Source organism: Cydia fagiglandana, chromosome 7 (genome assembly GCF_963556715.1).
Source record: "Cydia fagiglandana chromosome 7, ilCydFagi1.1, whole genome shotgun sequence".
Taxonomy (NCBI): domain Eukaryota; kingdom Metazoa; phylum Arthropoda; class Insecta; order Lepidoptera; family Tortricidae; genus Cydia; species Cydia fagiglandana.
This window is the reverse complement of record NC_085938.1, coordinates 11164233-11190492: the sequence shown is the minus strand read 5'-3', so window position 1 is coordinate 11190492 and position 26260 is coordinate 11164233. Positions and strand designations below refer to the sequence as shown.

The window sequence follows — 26260 nt, the reverse complement described above, 5'->3', positions numbered from 1 at the left end:
TTTTTTCATCTTTAAAATAAAAATGAGTCGAGATAGGCTTATATCTTAGGTTATTTCATATCTATTATATTATAATTTTAGAAATGTTAATTATTCCAATTTTGAGTTTAGCCAATAGGGTGTCCGGGACCCTTAAAATAGATTGGTAAACAATAATGAAACCTCGAATAACGAAGCCTATTTCGACTGATTTTTACCCAGAACATTATTTTGTTAGAACCCTTTTCACTTGTCCTTTGTCCAAAAGGAGGTATTTACATATTCATCTTTGTTATATTTTTATGATTGTGGCCTACTCGCTCGCCTGTGTTATGTTATGACCATATCATTTAATTTCTGACATGCCTTGCGCAGGCTTATATAGGTTGTAATATCATCATCAGTAACTTGACATCAGTTTGTGAATGAATCAAAGATTCTTTGGCACACCTTACGCAGGTGGAAACATGGCAGCCTTGCGCAGGCTTAAATAGGTACACAACATATTCGTTTCATCACAAATAACTTGACGTTAGTTTGTGACTGAATAAAAGATTCTCTTAGGCACACCTTACGCAGGTGGAACCATAACAGACATAGCTTAAGAATATCATTCAAATGAAGTCAAGGGGAAAGGATTTACTTTAATAGGCACTTTTAGAAAGTGTCATTCACGGTGACGAGATTTGCCATAACTAAACTTTAACTCTACAGTTAGCGAATATAATTTGAAATTATGAAGCAAACCATGCGTCTTCGTCAATGAATCAATCTAAACATTCCCATATCGTTAATGCCCTTTCAAGTCACAGGCTTCCGATTTTACTTAAAACGTTTACAAGTGTAGGTACTATTTATGTAGGTAGGTAGGTAGGCTTAAAGAACCGTCTTGTATGTACCTATAGTTACATATAGAATGAATAATCAAGTTATTCAAATCCAAAATAATACAAGCACATATAGCAACTACATGCAAGAGTTCTTTTAAGCTGTTAGTACCCAGTGTTGGCAAAAAATCAATTCGAATTGACGATTGACGATTGAGGATTGACCGATCAATCCGAATTGACGATTGATGATTGACGAAACTAATTCTAAATCTACTGATTGAGGATTGACGATTACTAATCGTTAATTCGAATTGATCGGTCAATCCTCAATCCTCAATCGTCAATTCGGATTGACGATTACTTTGTATGTACCTACCTAATGTCCTTTTTATTTAGGCCATTTTTCGAAACTAGCCAAATACGTTCAAAAGCGGTGTCTGAGTTTACCAAAGGTTCCAAAACATGTTTCTGACGGCAATATGAAGGATGTCCTTTTTGGAACATTTTCGGGACTTTCCTTGAAATTAACCAATAGCGTTCCAAATCGATATCTGAGGTGCCCAAAGTTTTCGAAACTTGTTTCCGAGGGAAATATTGAGAGATGCCCTTTTTTGGGACATTTCTAGAAATTACCCGATTGCGTTTAAAATCTATATCTGAGGTAACCAGAGGTTTCTAAAAATCTTTTCAACTGCAATATTGAAAGGTGTCCTGTTTTGGGACATTTTAGTGACATTCTTTAAAAGTGAATGCAAGCACATTCAAAATCGATATCTGAGGTGCAAAACATGGTTTCACCGGCAATATTTAGATTCTACACTTTAGCCGCGTACTTACTTTACTACCTGCATTACGCCACCCTGCTGATAACAAGATGAGTTCTAAAAACGTACGAGTGCGAAACAGATAGCATGATTCTAATCCTTTTATTGTTCTAGTGGTGTCCAGTTTGAGTCCAGTAGAGATAAGACATTCGGTCTTCAACCCTTGTTGTTTGTTGGTGTGTGATTGTGTGTGTTTGTTTTAAATTGGACTGTGGATTTTCTTTTGGCGTTGGCTTGTTATACGGACTTTTGGATTTACTTCTGGACTGTTTCATACGATTAACTTGGCATGACTTTGAGGATTGGACATCGCAGTTGTTCTTACGGTAAGTAAAATTTTCCAACTATTATTTGTCGTAAAGGTTAACATTGAATAACTATAGGTACATTTTTTTATTCTAGAACAATGTTATGTGGGTTTAAAAATTTCACTTTGTTATTTTCGTGTGCAAGATTAATTGATAAAAAATAATTATGAGAATACATCTGTAAGATAACTTCTATACGATATTATAATTATGTCTAAATCAATAAAAAAATTGTCATATTTCGGGCTCCCTTCGATTTCATTTGATGCTTGTTATGTTTTTATGACAGATTGTTATTGTGAGATAAATGAATAAATAATATTCATAATAACAAGTAAAGTTCAATATATAAAGCCTTGCCAGTATTACAGTGAATACCGGGGGATATCCCGATACTTACTGTAATACTCGCAAGGCATTCAATAAAAATAAATCATTCTTTTGGGCAACCTTTGGGCACCTCAGATATAAATTTTGAACGCAATCGGTTGGTTTCAAGAAATGTCCCAAAAATGTCCAAAAAAAAGGAAACCACGTCTGTATTGCCGTCGGAAACATGTTACCTACCATGTGAACCTTTGGAAATCTCAGATATCGTTTTAAAGTGCCAACGAATAATTTAAAAAAATGTCCCGAAATGGAAGGGACATCTTTCGGGACCTATGGTCGACATCGATTACGAATATGAACGTAATCGGCCAATTTCGAAAAATGTCCCAAAAAGGGACATCAGTCAATACTGACATCAGGAACATGTTTTCGAACCTCTGGAAACCTCAGAAATCGACTTTAAGTCCAGTAAGTAAGTCCCAAAAAAGGACACCTTTGAAAAGTAATCTTAGGGACTATGGTTAATCTAGATTGAGAATTGATTTAATCCGAATTGAGGATTGATGCGCTAATTCCGATTGATTCAATCGGATTGACGCTTCAATCTGAATTGAATCAATTCGAATTGATCAATCCGGATTGATCAATTCGGATTGACGCGTCAATTCGATTGATCAATCCGGATTGATTTAGTTCAGATTGATGCCAACACTGTTAGTACCTGTTATTTATTTAAAGAGATACCTATCTACCTACATTTTAACCTTTTTTTTTTTTTTCAATATCCTTAGATCTAGTTGGAGAGATATACATTGATAGGGAGTGAAATACTTAAGGATTTCCATGTCATTCTTGCGCAGAGCCATGCTAATATCTCTCTTTATCTAGTCAGACTTAAGTTTACGTACTGCCGAAGTACTCACTTTCCACAAAAATAAATGCAATTCTTGCGATGTAGGTTTGTTCGTTACCTTGTGTCCCTCAGAGCGGAAATAGAAGCCCCGCGAAGCGGGGCTTCGTCGACTCCTAAGCGGGTACACATTATTTATCAGCAAGTTTATTACCAAAAAATTCATTTTGCAATATTATATTTATCCCGTAACGGGATAAACTGACAAGTTGCTGATAGATACTTGGACAGATAAACCCTACACGTCTATAAGCTTCTACCTTAATACGTAGGTTCTACGTAACACGTATTAATAACTATCCGATCCTTTCGTAATCGAAAACACAAATCACTTGAAAACTGAAGGGTATGCCTCCACACATCACCATTTAAGTGTTATACCTAATTTCAACAGTTATTATAGACACACAAAGATTTAAAGTAATAAGTAATAAGACTCAGAAGAGACTTAATGTAGGTATAATATTAATTAAATTTTAATGGTGACAAGTGCACGCTTTACCATCTCGATGTGTTTTCTACCATTATGTGTTTTAGTATTTTCATTAGCATAGCCACGGTGCGCGCAGGCAGCCTTTGAAAACTTACACATTACTATTCCGGATCGTTTTTATTTGCTAGATAGTTTAACGGACACTAAATTTAAATATTTATTTCGAACGGCAAAAGCCGTTAGAAACTGTTTTTCAATATAGTCAGCTAAACTGGGGTACAATTCAAAAACTCACCAGCAGTTTAGCTTCACGACCTTCCAGATGGAAAAACAGCAAGCCAATGAGTTGGAAATTAGTTTTTGCGACAACCGCCAAAAAGCAAACTGCTGTGTGGTGGGAGTGTGGGAGAGAGAGGGACGTATATGCTAGAAAAGGACAATACGACCGACAACAGGGTTGCCATTCTCAATATTATTATTAGGTTCCGAATAGCGGTACAGTTGTTTAATGTTACTTTTTAGGGTTCCGTAGCCAAGATGACAAAAATGGAACCCATATAGTTTCACGTCCACTTGCAATGGCGGATTTGCCCTAGGGCCAAGTAGGTAGGTCCGGGCCTATGGCGGCAAAATATTAGAGGCGGCAAATTGTGACAAAAAATTCGCTAATGATAACAAGAAATAACTCTAAATGTAGTGAATAAATATGATGGGTGCTGAGAAAGGGGCGGGTACAGGGCCTGCGCCAGGGATATAGGGCGACAAAGACTGCAATTCCGGCACTGTCCGCTTGTCCGTCTATCCTATCCGTTCGTCCGTCTGTTTGTCCGTTTTACTCGGAAACTAATATAAAGTGTATTAAAAAATAACGTGTGACATCATTTACAGATCCCAAAATTAAGATTGCAAAGAGCGTAATTTTAATTTTGTGAATGAAATGATCTTCGTATTAAAATGACGTAAGTCCTGTGAAGATAATAATATGCCCTTTGACTTGACTTGTACAAGGTACTACAGAACTCCATTTTGCGTAGTCCGACACGCACTTGGTCGGTTGGTTGGTTGTTGAATCTAAATATTGTTCTCTAATAATATGACGACATGGTAGCATGGTAGGTACATTACGAATTCGATTTTTAACTTCTACATAGAGGTTCGTAGCCTACAATGATTAGTAGGCACCATGACGACGTATTAGGTCTATCGATTATAGCCATGCATTGTTCAGCCCAAACAATAAGTACCTAATCGAATTATTTTTTCCTGCCGTACGACATTTATGATCAACATCAAGGTGATCTAAATTCGAATGCTGCCATATCTAATAGGTAGCTTTAGATTGGATGATACTGAGGCCGCCCACTCATGCTTGACTGCATAGAGTTGTTTCCTAATGCTTTAAAATTGTATCATGCTCATCACACGTCCACAAGAGTACAGTGACAAGAGCGTGTCTTCATGTGACTTGGCCACCTTGGCGGTACAAAATCCGTGATGAATCTGGATTCTGGAATAAATTTGTCTGATTTCGTCGCTTTGCTACAGGTAGCTAAAAGTACACATCCGTTCCACACCAATTTTGGTGGCTATTAGCCATAAGCCGCGCGTGGCGCTGTCGCCACCTAGCGGCCATATCTGTGCTGATCGTAACAGCCGCGTTTTGTTAGAGAGTGAATATTCTGTACATAGTACCATTAAGTATTTATTCTGTGCTTTTGCTCAGAAAACTACAAGATAAACGCACTGTAGATGACCAAGCCAGTAGAAATCGGATGTTCCTGTTCTAGCCGCCTTTGTAAAAGTTGTCTAAGGCCCACTTGCACCATTCCACTAACCCGGGGTTAAGCGGTTAAACTATTAACCTAGTGTCAAATTGTATAGATAACCATGGCAACTCCTGGTTTAACCGGTTAACCCCGGGTTAGTGGAATGGTGCAAATGGGCTTAAGTCGTTTAAATATTAGTGGGTATAAACTTATTAAATTTACCTGCCATAGAGGCGCTGCTCATCCTTCCTCGACTAAAATCAATTTTGAATTATTATTAGCTAACTTTAAAAATGAAAATTCAACCACCACTATAAAAGCAATATGTAAAGATGTTAAATTCTTATGACAGTGATGGAAAACTATTTCCTTTTAACACTTTTCGGGTAACTTTGGCAACATGCCAGTAAAAAAACAAGCACATGTATTTAAGAAAAAGATTGCTCAAGTAGAAATTATTTGCATTATCCGCCCATGATAAATATGAAATGCAATAATATTCAAATGTAACGAATAAATAGAAATACATACGAAGTAAGCCTTTCCTTCATATGTCTATTAAAAATAGTTAAGATTATTACGAACACAGCCAATCAGAGTGTGGGTGGAGCGGGCTTGATAATCACATGCGATTTGTCTGAAGCCTCTTTCTCACTCTCACATGGGTGCGGCGGACTGTGACATTGGTGCGGTGCGGTAGTGTGTTATGGCTATAAAACTCGCGTGCCATTTGTTGCAGTCTGTAGAAGCCTTTTAATGACATTGACATTTGTGGGACAGATGGCAGCCAGCGCGCGCTCACTTCACTTCCTTCAATATTTTCAATATGTTGAATGGAATGGAGTGAGGTTAACTTAAATTTTGTTTTGAGTTGTTATGTTATGAGCCTTAAAACTTGAGCAAAGTTATTGCAGTGGTGTCATATTCAAATTTTAAAATGTAATAGGCTATAATCTTTGGATTCTAAGTGCGCTTTATAATGATTTACAATAGCAATGTATTATAAACAAGCAATTTTGTTACAGCACTATGGCACCCGGCAAAAACCTCAAAAATCGCAGTAAACGCTCCAACCAACATACCGAAAGGGACTACGCAGAGAGATTAAATGAGCTTACTGTAGCATCATCAGAAGATAGTGATGACAGTTCTGACGGAGAAGGAACTGAAGCATCCTTCACAGTAGCCATGTGGGATTTAAATCACTGTGATCCTAAGAAATGCTCCGGAAGAAAACTTCTCCGACACAATATCATAAAAAACCTTAAACTTGGGCAACGGTTTCCAGGATTAGTGCTATCTCCAGTTGGCACCCAATGCGTCAGTCCTAATGACAAGGACATCATTGAAAAATCAGGACTTGCAGTCATAGACTGTTCATGGGCTAAAATTGATGAAACACCTTTTGGTAGGATGAAATCACCTCACCCGAGGTTATTGCCATTTTTAGTCGCAGCCAATCCCATAAACTATGGTAAACCTTACCAATTGAGTTGTGTGGAAGCATTGGCAGCCGCTATGTATATAACGGGGCATAAAAAGGAGGCACAGTTCTACCTTTCAAAGTTTTCATGGGGCCATTCCTTTTTGGAACTTAATAATGAAGCATTAGATCTGTATGCAGCTTGTACAGACAGCAAAAGTGTTCTTGAAGCGCAGGCAAAATATCTGGAATCCGCTCAAAAGCAAGAAGACACAAGACCCATGTGGCCGCCCAGTGATAGTGATTCAGAGTCAGAGGAGGACAGCTAGGACTTAAAATTTATGTCTTATAATGTAAATATGTATTTTGACTTTTGACCAATTATATTTATTGTACCAATCTCTTAAAATTTCTTTCTAATAATAAAATTGTCCTTTTCTTATTTGATTTACACAATACTGTTGTGGGCTGTAGCTACAGAAGGTAATTAATAACATAAAATGAAGAATCATAATTATTGGGAACCCTTTTGTGGTTGTCGTACTTGTTTTGCCAAAAAATACCAAAATGTTCAATGAAACATTTATATACGAACTTCAGTTTGAGAAAACTGAAGTTCAGTTTTCTATTTCATAACGCCAGCTACAGAGTTAAAACTTAACTAAACCCTTTTGACTATAGCGCCATCTATCACTTTATCAACAATTTACATACTATGATTGCCATCGCAGCCGACTCGCTTGGTATGCTCACTCGCGCTTAAGTCAAGTACGTGACAAGACAGCTTCGACGAAAATTCATAGATGGCGCTGTAATAAATAAAGTTGTAAATCAAGTTTATGGGGTTCGAGGACCGGTAAAGGCAAAGCTACTGTTCGTTCTTAGTTTGCGATTGCGTTTGAATGCGTGAGCCGGTTTTGTAGCGCTCGAATTCTACGTCGGAAACTCGCGGAGAAACTTGTTTCGGACTTTCTTTGAGTGGTGAAAACAAGTGTGAGTGATTATTGTGTGTGTTATAATTTGGAGTGACGAATTATTACAACTTTGGAGTTAAGGGTTAACAATTAGTTCCAGGACTTTAAAGGTAAGTTAAAGTTGAATGCAACCTGTCGCGCAGGTGTCTCAAGTCACTAACCTCTTTGATGAATAAGTTCTACTTACAACTTTTGATCGTTATTGGTTATTATTTCATTCATCCCGGTGCTTATGTTAGTAACAGTTATTTACGTATAGATTAAAAACACAAATTTATAGAGTCTTGGGTTTCATTTAGAATTTAGAGGAGTTTAGTATGCAGCAGATAACAATTATGTGTAAATAAAGGTAGCTTAAGAGGAAAGGGGACGGCCGCTTCTCCGTAGATAGGTACAAACGAAGTTCCCATTTTCCTCACTGGATATTGACATTATGGAAAATATTTTTACATCATTTGATATAGGTAGCTATATTAACCATAGCTATGCCCCTACGTTTGACATTTTTTAATTTTTTTCATATTTATACAAGTTTTTAAATGCTCCTAACTAATACTTTAATAATTAAAAAATCGGAAAAAATCTAATGTAGGGGCACAGCATACCATTAAATTGATTATCTTATCTATGGTCGTGCAGGCACGAGGAAGTCAAGTGGTGCCAACCCTAATAATTGCTCGGAGAAATGCTGAGCCGAACGGAGCCGAGTTCGACCGAAGTCAGGAGTGTCTCCCCACTGCTTTTGTCTTAAGGCTCCGTCACACAGTCGCCCGCCCGCTCACGCGCCGTCCGCAAAACGCGCCTGTGTGACAGAGCCTTTAAACCGATAATTGGTACTGTACTTAAGTAACTAAGTAGTTACTTATTTGTTAAGAGACGGGGTTTGAACTCGGGGTTATCTAAGTAGTATAGGTATTATAGGTATAATACTTATATTATATGCCAATAGTTTGCGCCGTAGCAAACGATACTGAATGTGTTTGTTGAATAGCTCAACTGCTTATTGCGACTAAACTAGGACTGAACTCTTTAAATGCCACCTTTCTACCTTTCCAGTCTTTCCACTATCAGCTCTTTCAAAAAATAGTACCACCACAGCTCTGATTGGTAGTCAAACCTTCAAATTGTTTTTACCTACCGACTTGCAATGGCAACATTTACATTATTTTTATAAAATAATTAATGTCAAACCTGTGTCAAGCACGTACCTATCATATTATGATCAAGTGATTAGGTATATGCTCTTTGATTTAAGAGATACGATTGATACGTAAGCTGAGTGCCTACCGCGAACCACGTTCGACGTGTTGCCTCCCTGTCATACTTACGTACGAATTTACAAGTGCGACAGAGAGGCAACACGTTGAACGTGGTTCGCGGTAGGCCCTCTGATCTAATGTCACTGTGCTTACAGAGAAATCCTAATTGTAAGTAGGTATCGTACCTAGAAATAATTTCATATGAAGAAAACGTAGGTAGGTACCTATCTAGCTTCGGAACTACGGATGGACCTCAGTTTCAACCATGTTACAAGACTGTTTCGTGCTAATCTTCAAAATGTAGGTAAGTAGAATCAAATTTAGTTGGCTAACCTCCTAGTATTTATAAAAAGGATAAAAACTATAATTATGTAGGTACGATTTGTTCCAGGGGCCTTTTCGTCGAAGCTCCCAATTTAATTTAGAAACCCATGTTGATATGTAGAACCATCCTATATGGTCTGCCCGACAGATGTCAGAATAATGAACTGTCGAGGAATAAAAGTGTAAAGGTAGGTTCTTTCTCTATATTTCTATATTTAAGGAATGTATATAATTGTAATATTGTAAATGCAATGAAACCCATGCAAACATTTCAGGGCCAGAATTTCTTTGACTGCGCTGTGCACTTCCGTTTTCTAAACAGCCAACATAAGGATAAGGTCAAAACTCGCATAGTCCGAAAAACCCAAATCGATAGGGCAACGCAGAATGCACGCGGCAGAGTACTGAGGGCACAGTAATATACCTACGAGCAAGGGTCCTCCCCTCTGACTCATAAAGAGGGTGGCATTGGCTCTCCCCCTCACTTTTGAGGGTTTGGTCGATATTGCTCTCTTTTGTTTTCGCACTTGGAACTCACTACTAAGTCGATTTAGTGCAATGCTTAGATTAGTTATTACCTAGATTAAATATAACCTATTTTGACTCAGTGCGAAAATTCTAAATTTGAATCTTATCGTGGTACTGTTGAGGGTTCCAGGGGGGACCCTAGCAAGGAGCAACTAAACCGGTCGAAGTATATTATAGACGGAATTATTAAATACTCCTTATAGTGACATGTTAATTTAAACCCCTTTGGTAGACAAAGACATTCTAGCTAGGAAACCTACAACCTAGGGGTGTGTAGATTTAAGATTACCCAACACCAACACGTAGATTTAATTCTCACTGTTCTTTTCACTTTCTAAGTTTCTAATCATGCGTATTGTTGGTTGTTTGCTCATTTGTTGTTTTGATAGTTTTTTTATTATGGTTTTTCAACCTTCAATTGACAAACCTATTATGTTTTTTATTAAGTTGTAGTGTACTTTGACGGTGATGGGTAGTAGTCCTATTTTAATGTAAAATCTAGCAGCAATTGGTGATTTAATTATCTAATGAATTAAACAGGTAATTGAATTAAAAGTACAGTTCGCCCCAAAACTTTAGGGGTTTCGCGGTCGTTGACCTTTGGGGCACAAAATGCAAGGGGCGTTGCATTATCACTCGATCGATCAGAATAGATACTCATTGCTGTCAGTCAAATTATCCCATTTTGGTTTAAGTACTGTTGCAATAATCTTTATAACACAATTTGTTGATTATTCCGCTACTTTATTAGTAACTACAATAGTATCACTAAGCGATAACAAGAAAACTGTCCCAAATTAACATACTTAACCCTTAATTTGGCACAGTCAAGTATACTTAACACTTACTTTGAAAAAATGTAGGCATGTTATTTTTTACGTTAATTCCAAGTTTTTAATTTCTATGTATCATTTATACTATAAAGAATAAAGAAAAAAATAAAGCGTTACTGGCAACAATGTTATATGTTAGTAGTGAATCAACATAGTTAGTAGAAGGTCGACACTGCGTTCTATCCAGGTATTTGTTTATTTTTTTTCGATTCTATTACGCGAAATTTTACTGCATATATTATTATTATATTTGATTATAGTATTACGTATACTTTACATACCACACCTATTCGCCAAGTCAAGTTATTTACGTGTAATAAGCAAGCATACACAACTGTTAAGTATTTTTGACAAAACAATACGTACAGTGTATTAGAAATTAAACAACCCGTTAAGCATTTTTAACAAATCTTTATGGTGTGAGATTTTGACCGCGCTTTAATTTGACAAATTTCACTGCCTACCTTTATATTTTGCCATAATAGAAGAGATTCAATGCTATAGTTTGATTCGCTATACATTTATAGCTTAATATGCAACAAAGCGAACGCTACTCAATATCAATCCACGTTTTTTTTATAAAACCCCGTTCACTTTGGCGTATGGCTATACATTCAAGGAAACTAAATGGAATAGGTAGTTATATTTCATATTTTTTTATTTAATTCAATTCAAATATGCTTTATTCATGTAGGTGGTATTATGTATCAACCTTGTCTTTGTTTCGATACCCTTTTTTGGAATTTGTTAAGTATATTTGGGTCATTCTAAGTTAAGAGGTATTAACGGCGTCCATGATACATATTCATACTTTTCTTAAACTATTTAAATAAATTATGGTAATTTCCCTTAAAAGATTGCATTTCCTCTATAGACACTCAATTTCAATTAATTAATTAATTCAGTTCTGTCACAATTGCCCCTCAAACATGCAAAAGTCCCCTCCCCTGGCCTGTCCCTTTGCAGGTTTTACAATAAATCAGTAATTTTATCCAGATGTAATTCCCATAAATCCGTTAAATTTGGTATACTTCATAAATTAAAACAAATATTTATTGTAATGTTATTAATAAAATCCTTTAAATTTTTCTTTTTCATAAAAAATATTTATGTTAAATTTTGTCCCCCAGATTCTATGTCTCCTACCCTGGCCATTATGTAAATGTAAAAATATTGGGTTTATAGCTTTAATTATTGCCATTTTAATCCCAATAGAAATGAATTTCATTCAATACTAACGACCAACCCTGCGACAGTCATCTTTTGGTTCCGATTGTTAGTCATTTTGATCATTGACCTCTATACTTGACAATGTTGTTTTATGAAAGTGATATCTCCCCTGGTCAGTTTTATTTCAAAATTATTGATATAAATGCTTAATTGTATTTGTATATTTACCATAGTTTATGCATAGATTATATAAATACTTTAATTTTATTATTTACAATAAATACTTGCACAATTATATCTGATTTGACATGAAAAAGTCACTCCCCTGGCGTCTTTCCCCTGGCGCATAATTTTCCAAAATGTACAGTGGAGGTATGAATTCTTGTTTAAATGAATCATTACACTTTAATTTGCTCGAATTTCTAAGACGGCTGGTCAAAATTTCGATTTTGTTTATGTTTTTAAAGAGATCAGGGGAGAGACCCTTCTCTCTTTATTACATACAAAAAGTACGGTCTCTCCCCTGGTATCTTCTAAAATGGTAAAAAATTCAAAAAATGACTGATTAGCTTACAAATATTTATAAAAGAGTTGTTTCAATAAAAATATTGTATAATTAGATCAAAATACTAACATTTATGTTGTGCCACTTCTTCATACAAGCGATTACCTCTTAACTTAGAATGACCCATTTAACACACTAAGTTTGACGAGCGTACGTTTTTGTTAAAAATACTGTACATTCGATTTTCAGGAAATCTTACAGTGAAATATTTATTACACATTTTTAGGACATATTTAAAGGCATAATAATAAATAAATGTGCACATAAAAGTTAAAATCAAGTTTTTTATTTTCTGCCAAATTAAGGGTTAATTTAAAATTAACTGATAATGATTATAAACTTTATTATCATCATCATCATATATATAATATCGAAAAACCAGAACGGGATAAAAAACGAGCGAAGAAGCGAGATGGCGCCTTACAAATTTCTAAAAAAGTTTTTGACACGTATCTCGAATACGACGCACTAGGGTTGTAAAAAAACGGTTTTATTTTCTGACTTGAAAAAAAACATGAAAAAAAACCGTGAAAAAACTGTTTTTTTTCTGGAGTACGTTTTTTTTCAAAAGTATGAAAACTCAAAATTTGCAAGGCAGTTAATACTTTTATACGGTTGTTTTACTTGTTTTAGACTTTATGTTAACCATTAAACCAATTTAATTTAACAACTTTGATTAATAACAACATAAATGAAATCTGTAGTGGTAGTTATCGCAATTTACTGTTGGCAACACCAACCAACGCCTCTCGTCGCCGCATCGGGGAATTCAGGGATTCCCCAAAAATTGTTTGTATACTGAACGTTATGGAATTAAAATGTACGTTGTTACTATTGAGCATATTTTTGTTCATCTGGAAAAAAACCTAATTTAGAAAAAAAACCATGGTGCCAGGTTTTTTTTCATAAATTTGAAAAAAAAAACATTTGGTTTTTTTCTATTTGCAACCCTACCCGTCTAGTAAAGTATAAAATTAAATGCTAATCTTATTTCCGGCGTTGCCTTCAGTTTTTTCCAACTTCTATAAAAATAATTTGCCTCAGAACGCGGCATTCGAATAATATAGTCACGCCTAATCGCCTACATATTCGATTTTGGACCACAGTTGGGAGCTTTTGGACTATAGTTAGTGGTTTTACGGTAACATTTGTAGCTATAATATTTTGTACTAATAATACGCTCTTTACTGATCAAATTAAGTAGGTAATAAACTACAGCCTTAGAGTGACATTCCATTTCCAACTGCAGCTGCAATACTGTTCATTTTACTATGGAAACGCGTCGCTGTCATTGTCAATTTCCATAGTAAAATGAACAGTATTGCAGCTGCAGTTGGAAATGGAACGTCAGTCTTCATCATCATCATCATCTCAGCCATAAGACGTCCACTGCTGAACATAGGCCTCCCCCTTATGGGGGGTGAATGCCATAATCGCCACGCTTGGCAGGCGGGTTGGCGATCGCAGTCGAGTACACCGAATTTGAGGGACGCTGCTGCCCGTCCACCGGTGGTCTTGGACGTAGTTTAAGGACATACCCGGGTCCATGTCATTCTTAGCCTTAAGTATTCTTTACCGGTAAAACGGTAGACATTAAATTATTGCTTAAATTTGAATCGAATCTTATCAGTCGGTCTTTAAAAAAACGTCAATAACTGTCTTCAAACAAAAAAGCGAAAATAATTTCATACTCGTCCAATGCGAAGTATAAAAGTAGGTATCATTAATGTTTCAGAAGAAATAATAGCATTTCTTTGTCAAGATGTTATCACTTGCCGATGATTTAGGTATTTTAATACAGAAACCAATAAAAAATGCTGAAGACGGTAATTCCAAACAATCTGATTTGATTTTCTTGTTTAATTTCTATTCGTATTTTATTTACTGAAAAATAAAGAGATCTTCATCAGAGATTCCATAGTATTTTTATTCTTTGTATTTCTTTACTGAACAAACATCGTGTTATTAGATATAATAATTGTGAGCATTCGTTTCTTCTATGATCAAAATCAGTTGTTTTTTTTTTTCATTTTCAAGATGGCTTTCTTGTATCATGTTAGCATTTCGAGCACAGTGTACAGTCAAGTGTAAAAATATGGGTGTAGAAAGCTTATTCAAAAATATGTCCCATTGTTCTTCTTTCGCTGACATAAGAGCTATGAGACATATTTTTGCTTAGAGGATATAACCAACGGAGACGCCATGTCTAAAATTTTCGGTAAAAAATAGTCTGCCGTTTTTTGCGGGGGAGCAAGGCCTGTTCACTTCCTAAGAAAGTTATGTCCCCAAATAATTGCGCATGTGTGCGCCTTAAGCTTCTATGTGTGCGTTGGCCTCCGGGAAAAAGTTGCGAGTAATAAAAATAAAAACATTTTTCTACAGCAACATTGCTCCCAACTCTGATTTAAATTATCACGAATTTTATACAATATTAATCATAAAACGGGACTTAAAACGCTTAAAACTTAATTACATGCGATTAAGTTTTATAATGAATATTTGCTTCCAACTGTCTTTATCAATGTTCATAAAATATATGGAGGGTAGGTACGTCTACCCACCATAATAAAAAATATATTTGTCAATGACTCTGTCCAACTGCTGTGGTTAAAGTTCATAACGAAAATTTTATTTATTAACTCTTTAAATAATACATACAACGTGTACCGCTACGTACCATTTAAGACTGTAAGTCTGTACCTACATGGATTACAGCAATGCACATAGAAAATGTGCTAAATGCGGAGCAACGGCTGTTGAAGCAGCCAGAGTGAAATTTACAACTTTAGTGGGTTCAGAAGGAACCGAGTCATAACGCATCTGAAAAGCGTATTAATTAACCGTGAAGAAATGTATGAATACAAGTTGGAAATCTGTGTAAAATGCCGTGTGTAAAGTGTAGTGTATCTGTGTGTAAAGTGTAATAGGTAGGCATGCCTAATGTTATTTGTATAAAAGGTACTGAAAACTTTGTGAATGCGCTTTATTAATGTCAATTTTTTTATTAAGTTGCCAGTTGCCAGTTTTCAGTGTATATTTTTATATGTAAAACATTTTTTAATAAATAATATATATAATGTTATAAACATAAACATGCCTTTTATTTAAATCAATTGATAATACCACAAACAAGGGGTAATATTTGCATCTTGCATATATTTCGTGATATGAAGATAACAAATATGTTTATCAACAGAATTACTATTTATACCTACCAATACCCGCCAGGCTAAACCGGTTGTCAACTTTAGTTCCATTGGTACACAAAGACGGCGCCACTAGTATAAACGTATAAACGGTTGGGGACATTTTTTTGTATGGAGTTACCGTTCTTCTCCTGGTGAGTATTATATTCTTTGCGGGGGAGGGGCACATCAAATGTATAGGTACGTCATGTCAGATAAACGTCAGTCCATACATATGGTTGACATGTGGTTGACCATTGGCCGCCTATTTTCGACAGAGGGGAACGCCTGTTAATGGCGGCTCCATTTGAGTATGAGTTGTGCACCCATATTCTATTTGATTTCCCCAACTTTCCTAAAGCTTACCATACACGGCACAGCTTGAGATCGCTTTTTCGTTTTATTTCAGTTTATTGTATAATATCCTCGTTACCCTGCTGATATGTGATTAAACTGATAAACTTTGTCGCTAGGCAAGTATCACCCTGATAGATTAACCTGATAAAATTTTATCGTTTCCGCACTCTCTTACGCCATGTTAATAAGCTCTTTATTGATTTCAAAGATGTCGTTAGATCAAACTAGCGTCTAAACAGGTTTCGATACGGTCAACTTATATAATTGAATTTAATGAGACTGACTTGAAGCTTCAGACGCGTTTAGCATAACTAATTGCTATTTATAAGGTTCAAATAGTTTCGCATGTTGGTAAATTGTAATTAAGTTAAAATAATGAACAAATTCAGGTTCGCTGATCATATTTTTGAATAAAAGCTTACGTAAATACCTGTGCAATACTAAATAAATAAATAAATCTTTTATTGCAGATAATATTCCATAGGTATCCTTATCCTTATAATGAATATTTGTTGCATTTAATTTTTTTTTTCAATCTTATAACTTAAGTACATTAAAATCAGGAGTGCATTGAATAAAATGTTAAAAGTCAGTCACATTAAAATTGCTAAAATAGTATAAAGTACCTGTCACACATTTCTGCCAGCATGACAACTCCAGATAGCTTATCTAACCACGTATCTCACCAACATAAAAGTTAAGTATGCCGCTATGCCGCTCCACCGCACGCTTCCGCGCTACCCCGGGCGGTTATGATTCCAAAGATTCCCTTTCTGAACAAGTTCGCCAAGTTCTTTAGCATGACTATTCGAAATAACCGTGACGGTACCTTGTTAAGGCTAGGGGGTGTAAATTACTCTGCGTTTTGCTAAAATACGCTCTGGTGGCCTTTTAAGAAGTTCCTATTGCGAAACATTAAGGACTTTGATGGCACAGACAGACGGATTTATATTAAGTAGATATGAACGTAGATTTGTCCTTTTAATTGAAATTTTAAGTCTCGACATAGGTAAGACCGCAGCATTGTGCAACAAACAAAGGTAACAAACAATAAAATTGTTAAAATACAACAATTTTACGAATGTGTTTATTTGATATGTAAAATTTAAATGACGTTTATTCATAAATAATTTCTCAATTACCTAGCAATTATTCATTTGTCTTAATCTGTTAAGTCTTGTAAGAAAGGAATAAGAAATAAATTAACTAATTGAGGCTTGTGGCTTGTATAGTTTTATGAATAAGGGAGGACATACAATAAAGTCTACTGACGTACCTTAGGTACCTACATTAAGAGTTATTTGTACATAGACTAGACACGATTCATAAGTTTCCCAGCTATACTTTACTCCACAAAACACAATTCTTATTTCGTTTTAATGCTGATTTGAAGTTAGTTTCAGAAAGTTAAGAATTGTTTTATTATCTTATGAATGCCCTAACTTTGAATTTAATTCTAACTCTGAGCTTAATAGCGGAGTTTGAAACAGTTGTCTCGTGGAAGTCAGAATGAGCAATGAAGCGGACCCAAAGTATAACAATTAATTTTATTCTGGATCTTCTTCACGGATGCTTATACGTAATTACATTAATTACGTAAATCTTCAAATTTACCACGAAACTGTTTCTCTCAAATCTTGAGTGCCTAATAAAAGGTCAAGAAGAATAAATAAGAAACAATGAAGCCCTAACGCTAATATACAGTGAAACCTGGATAAGTGGGATCTCAAGGGACGAGCAAATTTGTCTCACTTAAAGAGGTTTTCCACTTACACAGGCTCCCAGTTAGCCAGGTACAAATAAATTTCTGTCTCATTTACAGAGGGTTCCATTAATAGAGGTGAGAATAGAGTATATTTCAGTTATGGAGGTGGTTAATAAGGTATTTAGTAATTATCTTTAAAAATAAATAAGGTATAATAATCCTTGTCCCTAAATATTTTTTAAGTCTGTTTAAATATTTCTTTGAATTTATTTTGAATGATTCTCCAAAGGATAGATATTTCAAAATTAAATTAAATTTGATACGGACTTCATTGCGTATTAGAAATGTAATAAATGAAAATTTATTTTTTCGTGTTACTTATCAAAATGTCAGCTTTCGTTTCGATACTTTTAACTACTTACATAAATTAACTTAATCCAACCTCGAAGTTGTTTAGACACAATTAGGCAAATGAATACGGAAATTGTTCAATGAAGTCCAAGTTAGAGAGGTCATAGATTGACGTTATCTCAGATACAGAAGTCAATTCCCTTTAAAATTCTAAAAAAACAATTAGTAAAATGTAATCTTATAAATATAGTCTCAGTAAAAGAGGTAAAATACACTCTCTGTCTCAATTATAGAGGTAAATGTGACTATAAAATCACAACAACGAATCCCAGTTATAGAGGTTCGTTTTTTCTCAGTAACAGAGGTAATTCAGTGCTAAAGTGTCGGGACCGCACCATGAGTCCCAGCTATAGAGGTTTCTCACTTATCCAGGTCCCACTTAACCAGGTTTCACTGTAAATTGTTTCTTTCAATAAACGCATTTGACTAATTTGCAAGATCGAACCGAAGTGATCCTATAAGTGTTTCGTGAATGAAATTTTTACGGACGGAGTAATAAAAATATGAACAAAATGAAAGTCCTTAAGATAAAGAAATCAAAACAATTGTTAATTTCATACTTAAATATTAACAAATACAAGGTGTTTCTAAAATACCGATTATCCACTGAAGCCATAATCGGTTCCATATTGTGACTGGGAAAAGCAGACTATTCGTCTACGTTTTCCTAATTGAAATAGGTACGATTACTATATTAGAGGTCATATCATCTTGATGACCTTGAATGTAAAATAATCATCAATTTGGCTGTATCCCCATGGCCAAATTACGACTTCTAAAACCTTTCCCCCGATTCCCCGTTTTTCTGTTTGTCTTTACAGTCTATCTGTTTAAGCTCAGTAGCGGGGTCTTAATTGAGTCTATATTCGTCATAACTATATCCTCGTGTCCACTAGGATAATGTATGCGCGGAAACATATTAAAATGCCGCCTCCGCCGCCGCCGCCGCCACGCCGCGCCGGCACGGATAAAACATCTCACCCCTGCGTCGTTAGCGCTAACACCTCATTTGAATATTTTTGTGAAGCTTCATGCATTAATCATAAATCAAAAACTGAGTGTGTGTAATTAAAAATGGAATTATTGCCTAATAACACTGCGCAGAGAGCGGCAGAAAAAAGACTCGTACTGAGCTCGGGGTTGACTATTTCGCTGACGTTGCTCAAATTAAGTTCGTAAAATGTTTTGCTCTGTTGTTTTTTTTTCTTATGCTGGACCTCTGCATTGTGGCTTAATCTAATAGTACTCGTAGCCAGATTAGCCGCCAGTGGATTGTAATTTTATGTAGGTACCTACCAACCTAAATATTTTTTTCAGAAAAAAACAGCAGCAATATTTTTTTAACAGCTTTCATTGCAATTTAAGGCCTTTACAGCTAAACTTTTTAATAACGTCACTTTGTTTCACTTGATAAGGTCGATTCCGCGCCGTTAATCGCAAACAATGTAATTGTGATTCCAATGTTGCCTGCTACAACAATTAGATAACAAAGTTTCCCTATCAGCGTCTGCGTTGCCCGTTTCGGAATAAGGCACAGTAAACAAAATAGTAGTATGTTAACTGCAAACATCGAGAGCTGTATCGGAAGTATCGGAACGGAATGTAATCATATCTAGTTCCGATTCAGAACTTGCGTAATGAGGGTCAAAAATGACATTAAAAATTCCCTGTTCAGAGAAAGAAGGCACTGTACCATTAACACTTACTTTTTCTCTTCAAAACCTTTAGTTTGGTACTAGAGCGTAATATTTAATTTACACAGCCTAAATATTTTCGATCACCTCACACAACACACACATCGGAATACATACGACATTAACACTTTCTAAAACACACATGAATAGATCACACGGAGCAAGATAACGGTAGATCTTGTGTTTTAAGTGTTATGGTATGTACCCACTGATTAAAATACATCGTTATATTGTACGGAACCCAGCAGTTAATAGCAACCACGGTATAAGTAGTTTTGGAACGGCTCATATGCAATTTAGAACGGTTATAATGTTTTGCGTGATTTTACTTAAGTGGATTTTCTCAGGTGTTTACGTCTGTGTTATCTTAATCTTATATCTGTTATGAGTATAGTAAACTTAATTTGGAATCGTTGAAATGTTTATTACGGTTAACGGTCTCAATGCTGCAAAACGTAATTATAATTAGTAATTTGTAATCAAACAACCTACGAACTTGGATGGTGTATCACATTTATATTGACTAGGATTGTGCCAGTTTACATAAAGTAGCTATTTAGCGCCGGTCACTAGATTACATAGATATACGTTCAATTATTTGAACATTTACATATTTAAAAATAACGTCCACTAAGATCTAATTAACCCATTAGAATACTCACTATTCGGTTCCTTCACGCACTTTTATTATAAGTGCGAAGAGGAATTATACTCTACTAAAATTTAGCAATCAAGCAAGATAAATTCCTAACACACGAACTAACCATAATCTTACCACCGGAAGGCTATGCGCTTGACAGCTCTAATTATAACCAGTACTTATCTTACTCTGCCTCTGCCGCTTATTAGCACGGACAGACCGGATCATACAAAGAGTCCAAAATGCATGTGCGCGTTATTGTTTTAGAATTCCCCCGCGAGCGCATGTGACTCCTTATTTAAATTCATCAGGCATTCTCAAAATGGCTTACAGAAGAGAACTCCATCTTTCTTCCTTATTGTTCGGTGTAGTAAAGTTTGCAAAACCGGAGTATCTCTTTGAAAAGTTCACCTGGCGCTCAAACACCTCAATGAAATATGGCCTTAGATCGGTCAGCAGCAAATTAGTAGCTTCACATCACTGCACCACCGCTTTTCGAGGTAGTTTTAAATACACAGCAACTAAGTGTTGGAATAATATTCCTCCACCACTACAGACATTAAATGGTCTTCATAGTTTCAAAACCCGACTTAAGCAACACCTTCTTCAGATTCAAAACGAACTTCCTCTTGGCGGTAGAGCAATACCCTCTTACCTACCTTCTTATCTCTGATAATAGCCCAGCCAAACATTACATTAAGCTATATTTTTAACAAATACTTATGCACTTCACACTCAATATATATATCCCAATTTATATACACAAAACGTTACTTCTTTTAAATATGATGCTGTACACAAACTATAGAACACACATAGAATGCACTGTAAGGTACACATATATTTTTATAACTTGCACTCCTCGCTCCGTTCCGTCACATATTTTATTTACTTTAGGTTCTTTATTATTTTATTAGGGTCCGACTGAAAATCAGCGTTGCAGTTAATTTTACTGCAACATCATGCTGAGTCGAGCCCCTTTTTAACATCACGCTGTTTTGTTTATATGTTAACATAAATTTAATTTTGTTTTAGAAGTTTTTTAAGATTTTATGTTCAAATGTACCATTCATGTCATGTTTGTGATGTTAAATAAAGTTTTTCTATGTCTATGTCTATGTCTTTGTCTACATCTCTAGCTGTAATTCAATTTGTAATATGACTAATATGAAGCACAGAATTCACTCGCGCCAGAGCGCACCCTGTTGTTATACAAAGGAAAACAAACATCGGGGTTTCCCGCCAAAACACGCGCCGTGTTCCATTCCAAAATGGCGCCCGACTCTTTACGACTCCCGTGAAAATTATGGCCCTGTTCGTATGTTCAACTTTTATATCCGCCGTGTTTACTACGCCGCCGTAATAATAATATAGGCCACCAAATGAAGACCAAAAACAGCCACACAGGGGAAATAATTCGTGTATGAGCGAATTTTGGCATAGTTGTAGGTCAAGGTGCCTTACACAACATACTGAAAGTACTGGTGGATGGGGGGTGTGCTAACGGGTGGAGGGGGGTTTAAAGGTCCCTTTTTTTAGTTTTTCGTAAATAACTCTTAAACGGTGGCTCATACCAAAAAAATTTCTTGTACATAAGTAATCTACATAAAATTGCCTATAAGAAAGATTCCGTACACTTTTTCACTAGGATCAATAGTAAAAAAGATATTAAAGCCGGTAAGTTAGTTATAATCAATTTTATGCTCCCACTCGTAAACGGTGGCCCATAACAAAAAAATATTCATGAACATAAATAATCTACATAAAATTTCATACAAAAAAGATTATATACACTCTGGAACCAACCCATTGTTCTGCCAAGCCAACTGAGCTACCGAGACTTACCCGAAGACAGCGAAAATTTCTACTACTACATCTTTCATATCAGCCTTAAGGTACCGTTTGGATTCAGACTACGCCAGCATTACTGCTACAGTATTCCACCGGGACATTACTGCCAACCGCATTACTGTCGACTGCATTACTGTCGCAAATAGCAAATATCTACTAAGCAACATTGATTTTGACAATTGCGGCAGTAATGCAGTCGGCATTATTGTCGCGTTGCAATAATGCTACTGTCGACTTCACTACTGCAGGAAACGTCAAAAGGGTGACAACCAACGACCCAGTGGCACCTAACTCCATTCTCAACACCATATTTTGCCGATGCACGACCGGGTGTGGGGCGCGATGCATCTGCCGGAAAGCAGGAATTTCGTGCTCCAGTGTCTGCGGTGTATTCTCTGGCTCATGCACTAACGGAGCCCTCATCGAAATCACCGTCAGCAATGATGATGATGATGATTTTGTAGTTTTAGAAGATAATTAGAAATTTTATTTATAGAACTATACGTCCCAATCTTAAAAATAAAGTTACTATTATGTGTAGATTGATTATTATTAAATTTCTCTCTTTAGTATCTTTTTAAATATTGATCCTAGCGAAAAAGTGTACTAGATCTTTCTTGTAGGCAATTTTATGTTAATTATTTATGTATAAGAACAATTTTTGCTATGCGCCGCCGTTTACAAGTTATTTACGAAAAACTAAAAAAAAAAAAACAGACACATTGATTAAAATTAAATTTCCCCCTTTAATATCTCATGAAATATTGATCCTAGCGAAAAAGTATAAATAATATTTTTTGTAGAGAATTTTATCACAATTATTTAAGTACAGTGAAACCTGGTTAATTGGCACCTGGATAAATGGAAAACCTCAATAATTGCAACCAAAAGTCCGGTCCCGGTCCCTTAAGACCAAAAGGCCTCTATAATTGAAATTTTGGAACCTCTATAATTGCAATTTAGATCTTAGTGCTTTTCGTAATTTTGCCTCTATAATTGACCACATCGCAACTTAAGACCTCTATAATTGATACTGTGCTAAAAAAATCCGTTATTTTTGCTCTTGTTTTTACCTCTATTATTGAAACGAGTCTTACTTATTACCTCTGTAATTGAAATAATGTAGTTGTAGACATCAGAAACAATATTTTAATAGCAATGATCATTTTATTTATATCTCCATCCAGAATTCAATTTATTTATTGGGTATCTATCACAGCCTGCAGTAGGTGAAATAGTTTTGATCAATAAAAAACAAAGTAGGTATGCTTTTTACATTCTAACAAAACTTTAAACTTTCTTTTACAATTCAAGGGTTTTTTTTAAACCCAAATGATAAGAAAATAAAGTGGTAATTAATGTAGTGTAAAAGTGCAAGTATAGACAGAAGCAATATACCTATAGACCAGAAACCCAGAACGTAAGCGTGTAAATCTACTTTAAATGGTTATTTGCACCTCCATAAAAGAAATTTGTCAGAACGCAACCTCTATTAATGAAAACCTCTATAATTGACACAACGATTTTTTGAACCTCGTTAATTGACGCGACCTGCTTAAATGAAAAACCTGGTTAATTGACAAAAAATGGCCGGTCCCTTGAGATTGCAATTATCCAGGTTCCACTGTATAACGTTTTTTTTTGCAATGGGCAACCGTTTACTAGTTATTTATGAAAAAGCAAAAAAAGGGACCTGCGAAGTGATTGTAATTAATATTCCCCCTTTTATATTTTTTGAAATATTAGTCCCAGGGAAAAATATTTCGTATATTTTTTATAGGAAATTTTATGTAGATTATTTATGTAACAGAACATTTTTTGATATGGGCTACCGTTTACCAGTTGTTTATGAAAAACTAAAAAGATACTTTAAAATTGATTATAATTAACTTTCTCGCTTAGTAACTTTTTGAATATTGAGCCTAGTGAAAAGTATTCAATATATTTTTTGTAGAAAATTTTATGTAGATTATTTGTGTTGTAGAACATTTTCTGCTATCAGCTACCGTTTACGAGTTATTTACGAACAACTAAAATAAATGAACCTTAGAACTGATTATAAATAACATTCCTTCTTTAGTAACCTTATAAATATTGATCTTTGCGAAATGTGTACTATATTTTTTTTGTAGGAAATTTTGTGTAGATTATTTACGTTTCAGAACATTTTTTGCTATTGGCCACTCTTTACGAGTTATATACGAAAATATAAAAAAACAGACCACAAAATTGATTTTAATTAACGTTCCCGTGTTGATATCTTCTTGAATATTGATCCTAGCAAAAAAGTGTACGGAATCTTTCTTGTAGGCAATTTTATATAGATTACTTATGTATAAGAACATTTTTTGCTATGAGCCACCGTTTACGAGTTATTTACGAAAACCTAAAAAAAGGGACCTTTTAACCCCCCTCCACCCGTTAGCACACCCCCCATCCACCAGTACTTTCAATATGTTGTGTAAGGCACCTTGACCTACAACTATGCCAAAATTCGCTCATACACGAATTATTTCCCCTGTTTTTCCTTCGTTTGGTGGCCTAATATTACGGCTAAAATGCACGAACTGAAACTTATGGATTATTTACCTGTATAGGCGGTTATGGTACACTTGAAAATTTGCTTGTGAAAATTGTACAAGCCTTAAATTATCTATTTTTTTGATATTCTTATATGATATCTATCGTAAGAGAAAATGCCCATACAATTAAGTAAGTAAGTAATCATTTAATGTCAGATTGTGCAATGTCAGTATACAGATGTTACAATATTATTTGATTAGAGAGTGTCGATTATAATAATATACTTACGTTATTGCATTAGTACTATAAAAATAACTCCATCAAAGTTGACACAAAAAGTACGTATCATATTTAAACGGCAAGCACCTATGTGAGAAATAAGTTATCGTAAACCAACAAGAGTAGTAAAAGTAGACGTAGAACACGCTATCATAGGCATAAAACTCTCGTTTACTTTATACATTACATCCTTAGAAACTTGCTCAGAGGTAACTTATCTCATTATAGCAGTGCTGTGGTATACTATCATCTTCGACTGCTACAGCTCTAGTAACAAGTATGTAACAACAACTGGCGTCTAGAAATCCTGAGTACTCTGTGTTAAAACGACGTATGTGCATACAAGGTCTACAACTTCAGTCGTTTTAATACTGAGTAAGGTAGAAGTCTATACAGCTACAGCAGCATCGATCTGATTCATCTGAGCTTCCCCAACTTCGTGAGTCATACTAGATGATGTATTGTTCATGTTTGCTTTGTTTAGCCGAGAAAGCGAACTTTAAATGTAAATTGTAACATTAGACAGATCTTCCTAGATTCATAAGAAACATAATTTACGAGTATATAATTATATACGGCCACAATAACTGACTTTTCACGTCATGCAAAATCTTATTAGTTTGCCTTTCACAGACAGTATACGTATGTAGGTATTGTATGGGTATAGTCTGTGCGGAAATATAATAGTCATAGAATGTATAGGATCCCAAACATTTGACGACTCTTCTCTTTCCGTGCAGACTATATGTAGAGTCCGTCCATGCTAAGTTTTTATGACTAAGTAGTTATAGTAAGTATAGGTATTATCTACTTATCCGTCAAGAATGGGGCTCCTATGGGTTATGTATGCATTATCACTGCCAATTCGGCGCAAACATAGCGTAGATTTAAATAAACGAAGATTTATTTACATAAAATTTTTAACTTATCTGTGAGCTCATCGATCATAGTTTATAAGTTCTGTTTCCGCTACCCTCGACTTCTTGTCATAGTGTTCAGGGCTTACATTACTCACCGGCTGTCAGTTTTACTGGCTCACTACCGGCAATAACCCATAATGGCGGAACTTTGCCAAATAATTATGCTCAAACGGCCCGAGAGTGCATCGGCTGGAATGGCTTTGAATTGGGAAGAAATGGCTTGTGTTTTATTTCCTGTG

The 26260-nt window shown here is 35.4% G+C and overlaps 2 protein-coding genes and 1 long non-coding RNA gene across 6 annotated transcripts in view; 2 read left to right on the top strand and 1 right to left on the bottom strand.

Annotated features, from left to right (window-relative positions):
* The window catches only part of LOC134665905 (calcyphosin-like protein), a 59628-nt gene that overhangs the window by 21644 nt on the left and 11724 nt on the right, over positions 1–26260 (bottom strand). Inside the window, exon 1 of one of the 3 annotated variants that reach the window (XM_063522957.1) lies at positions 5603–5732. The exons of the other annotated variants lie outside the window; for them this stretch is intronic. Coding sequence (XP_063379027.1) covers positions 5603–5624 — 22 coding nt within the window. The 5' untranslated portion in view covers positions 5625–5732. Of the gene's footprint in view, positions 1–5602; positions 5733–26260 lie in introns of those variants that run through there. 3 annotated transcript variants of the gene reach the window in all.
* LOC134665908 (18S rRNA aminocarboxypropyltransferase) lies at positions 5040–7203 on the top strand. 2 transcript variants are annotated; one of them, XM_063522962.1, is made up of 2 exons: positions 5040–5159; positions 6406–7203. In XM_063522962.1, exon 2 carries the CDS (start codon positions 6410–6412, stop codon positions 7130–7132), a length of 723 nt encoding a protein of 240 aa, XP_063379032.1. In that variant the 5' UTR covers positions 5040–5159; positions 6406–6409; the 3' UTR covers positions 7133–7203. The 2 variants fall into 2 exon arrangements, with proteins under 2 accessions (XP_063379032.1, XP_063379031.1); XM_063522961.1 differs by lacking the exon at positions 5040–5159 and adding an exon at positions 6187–6319.
* LOC134665924 (uncharacterized) overlaps positions 18218–26260 on the top strand; it is a 33506-nt gene continuing 25463 nt past the window's right edge. Inside the window, exon 1 of the long non-coding RNA XR_010098433.1 lies at positions 18218–18516. This is a non-coding gene — a long non-coding RNA (uncharacterized LOC134665924). The remainder of the gene's footprint in view (positions 18517–26260) is intronic.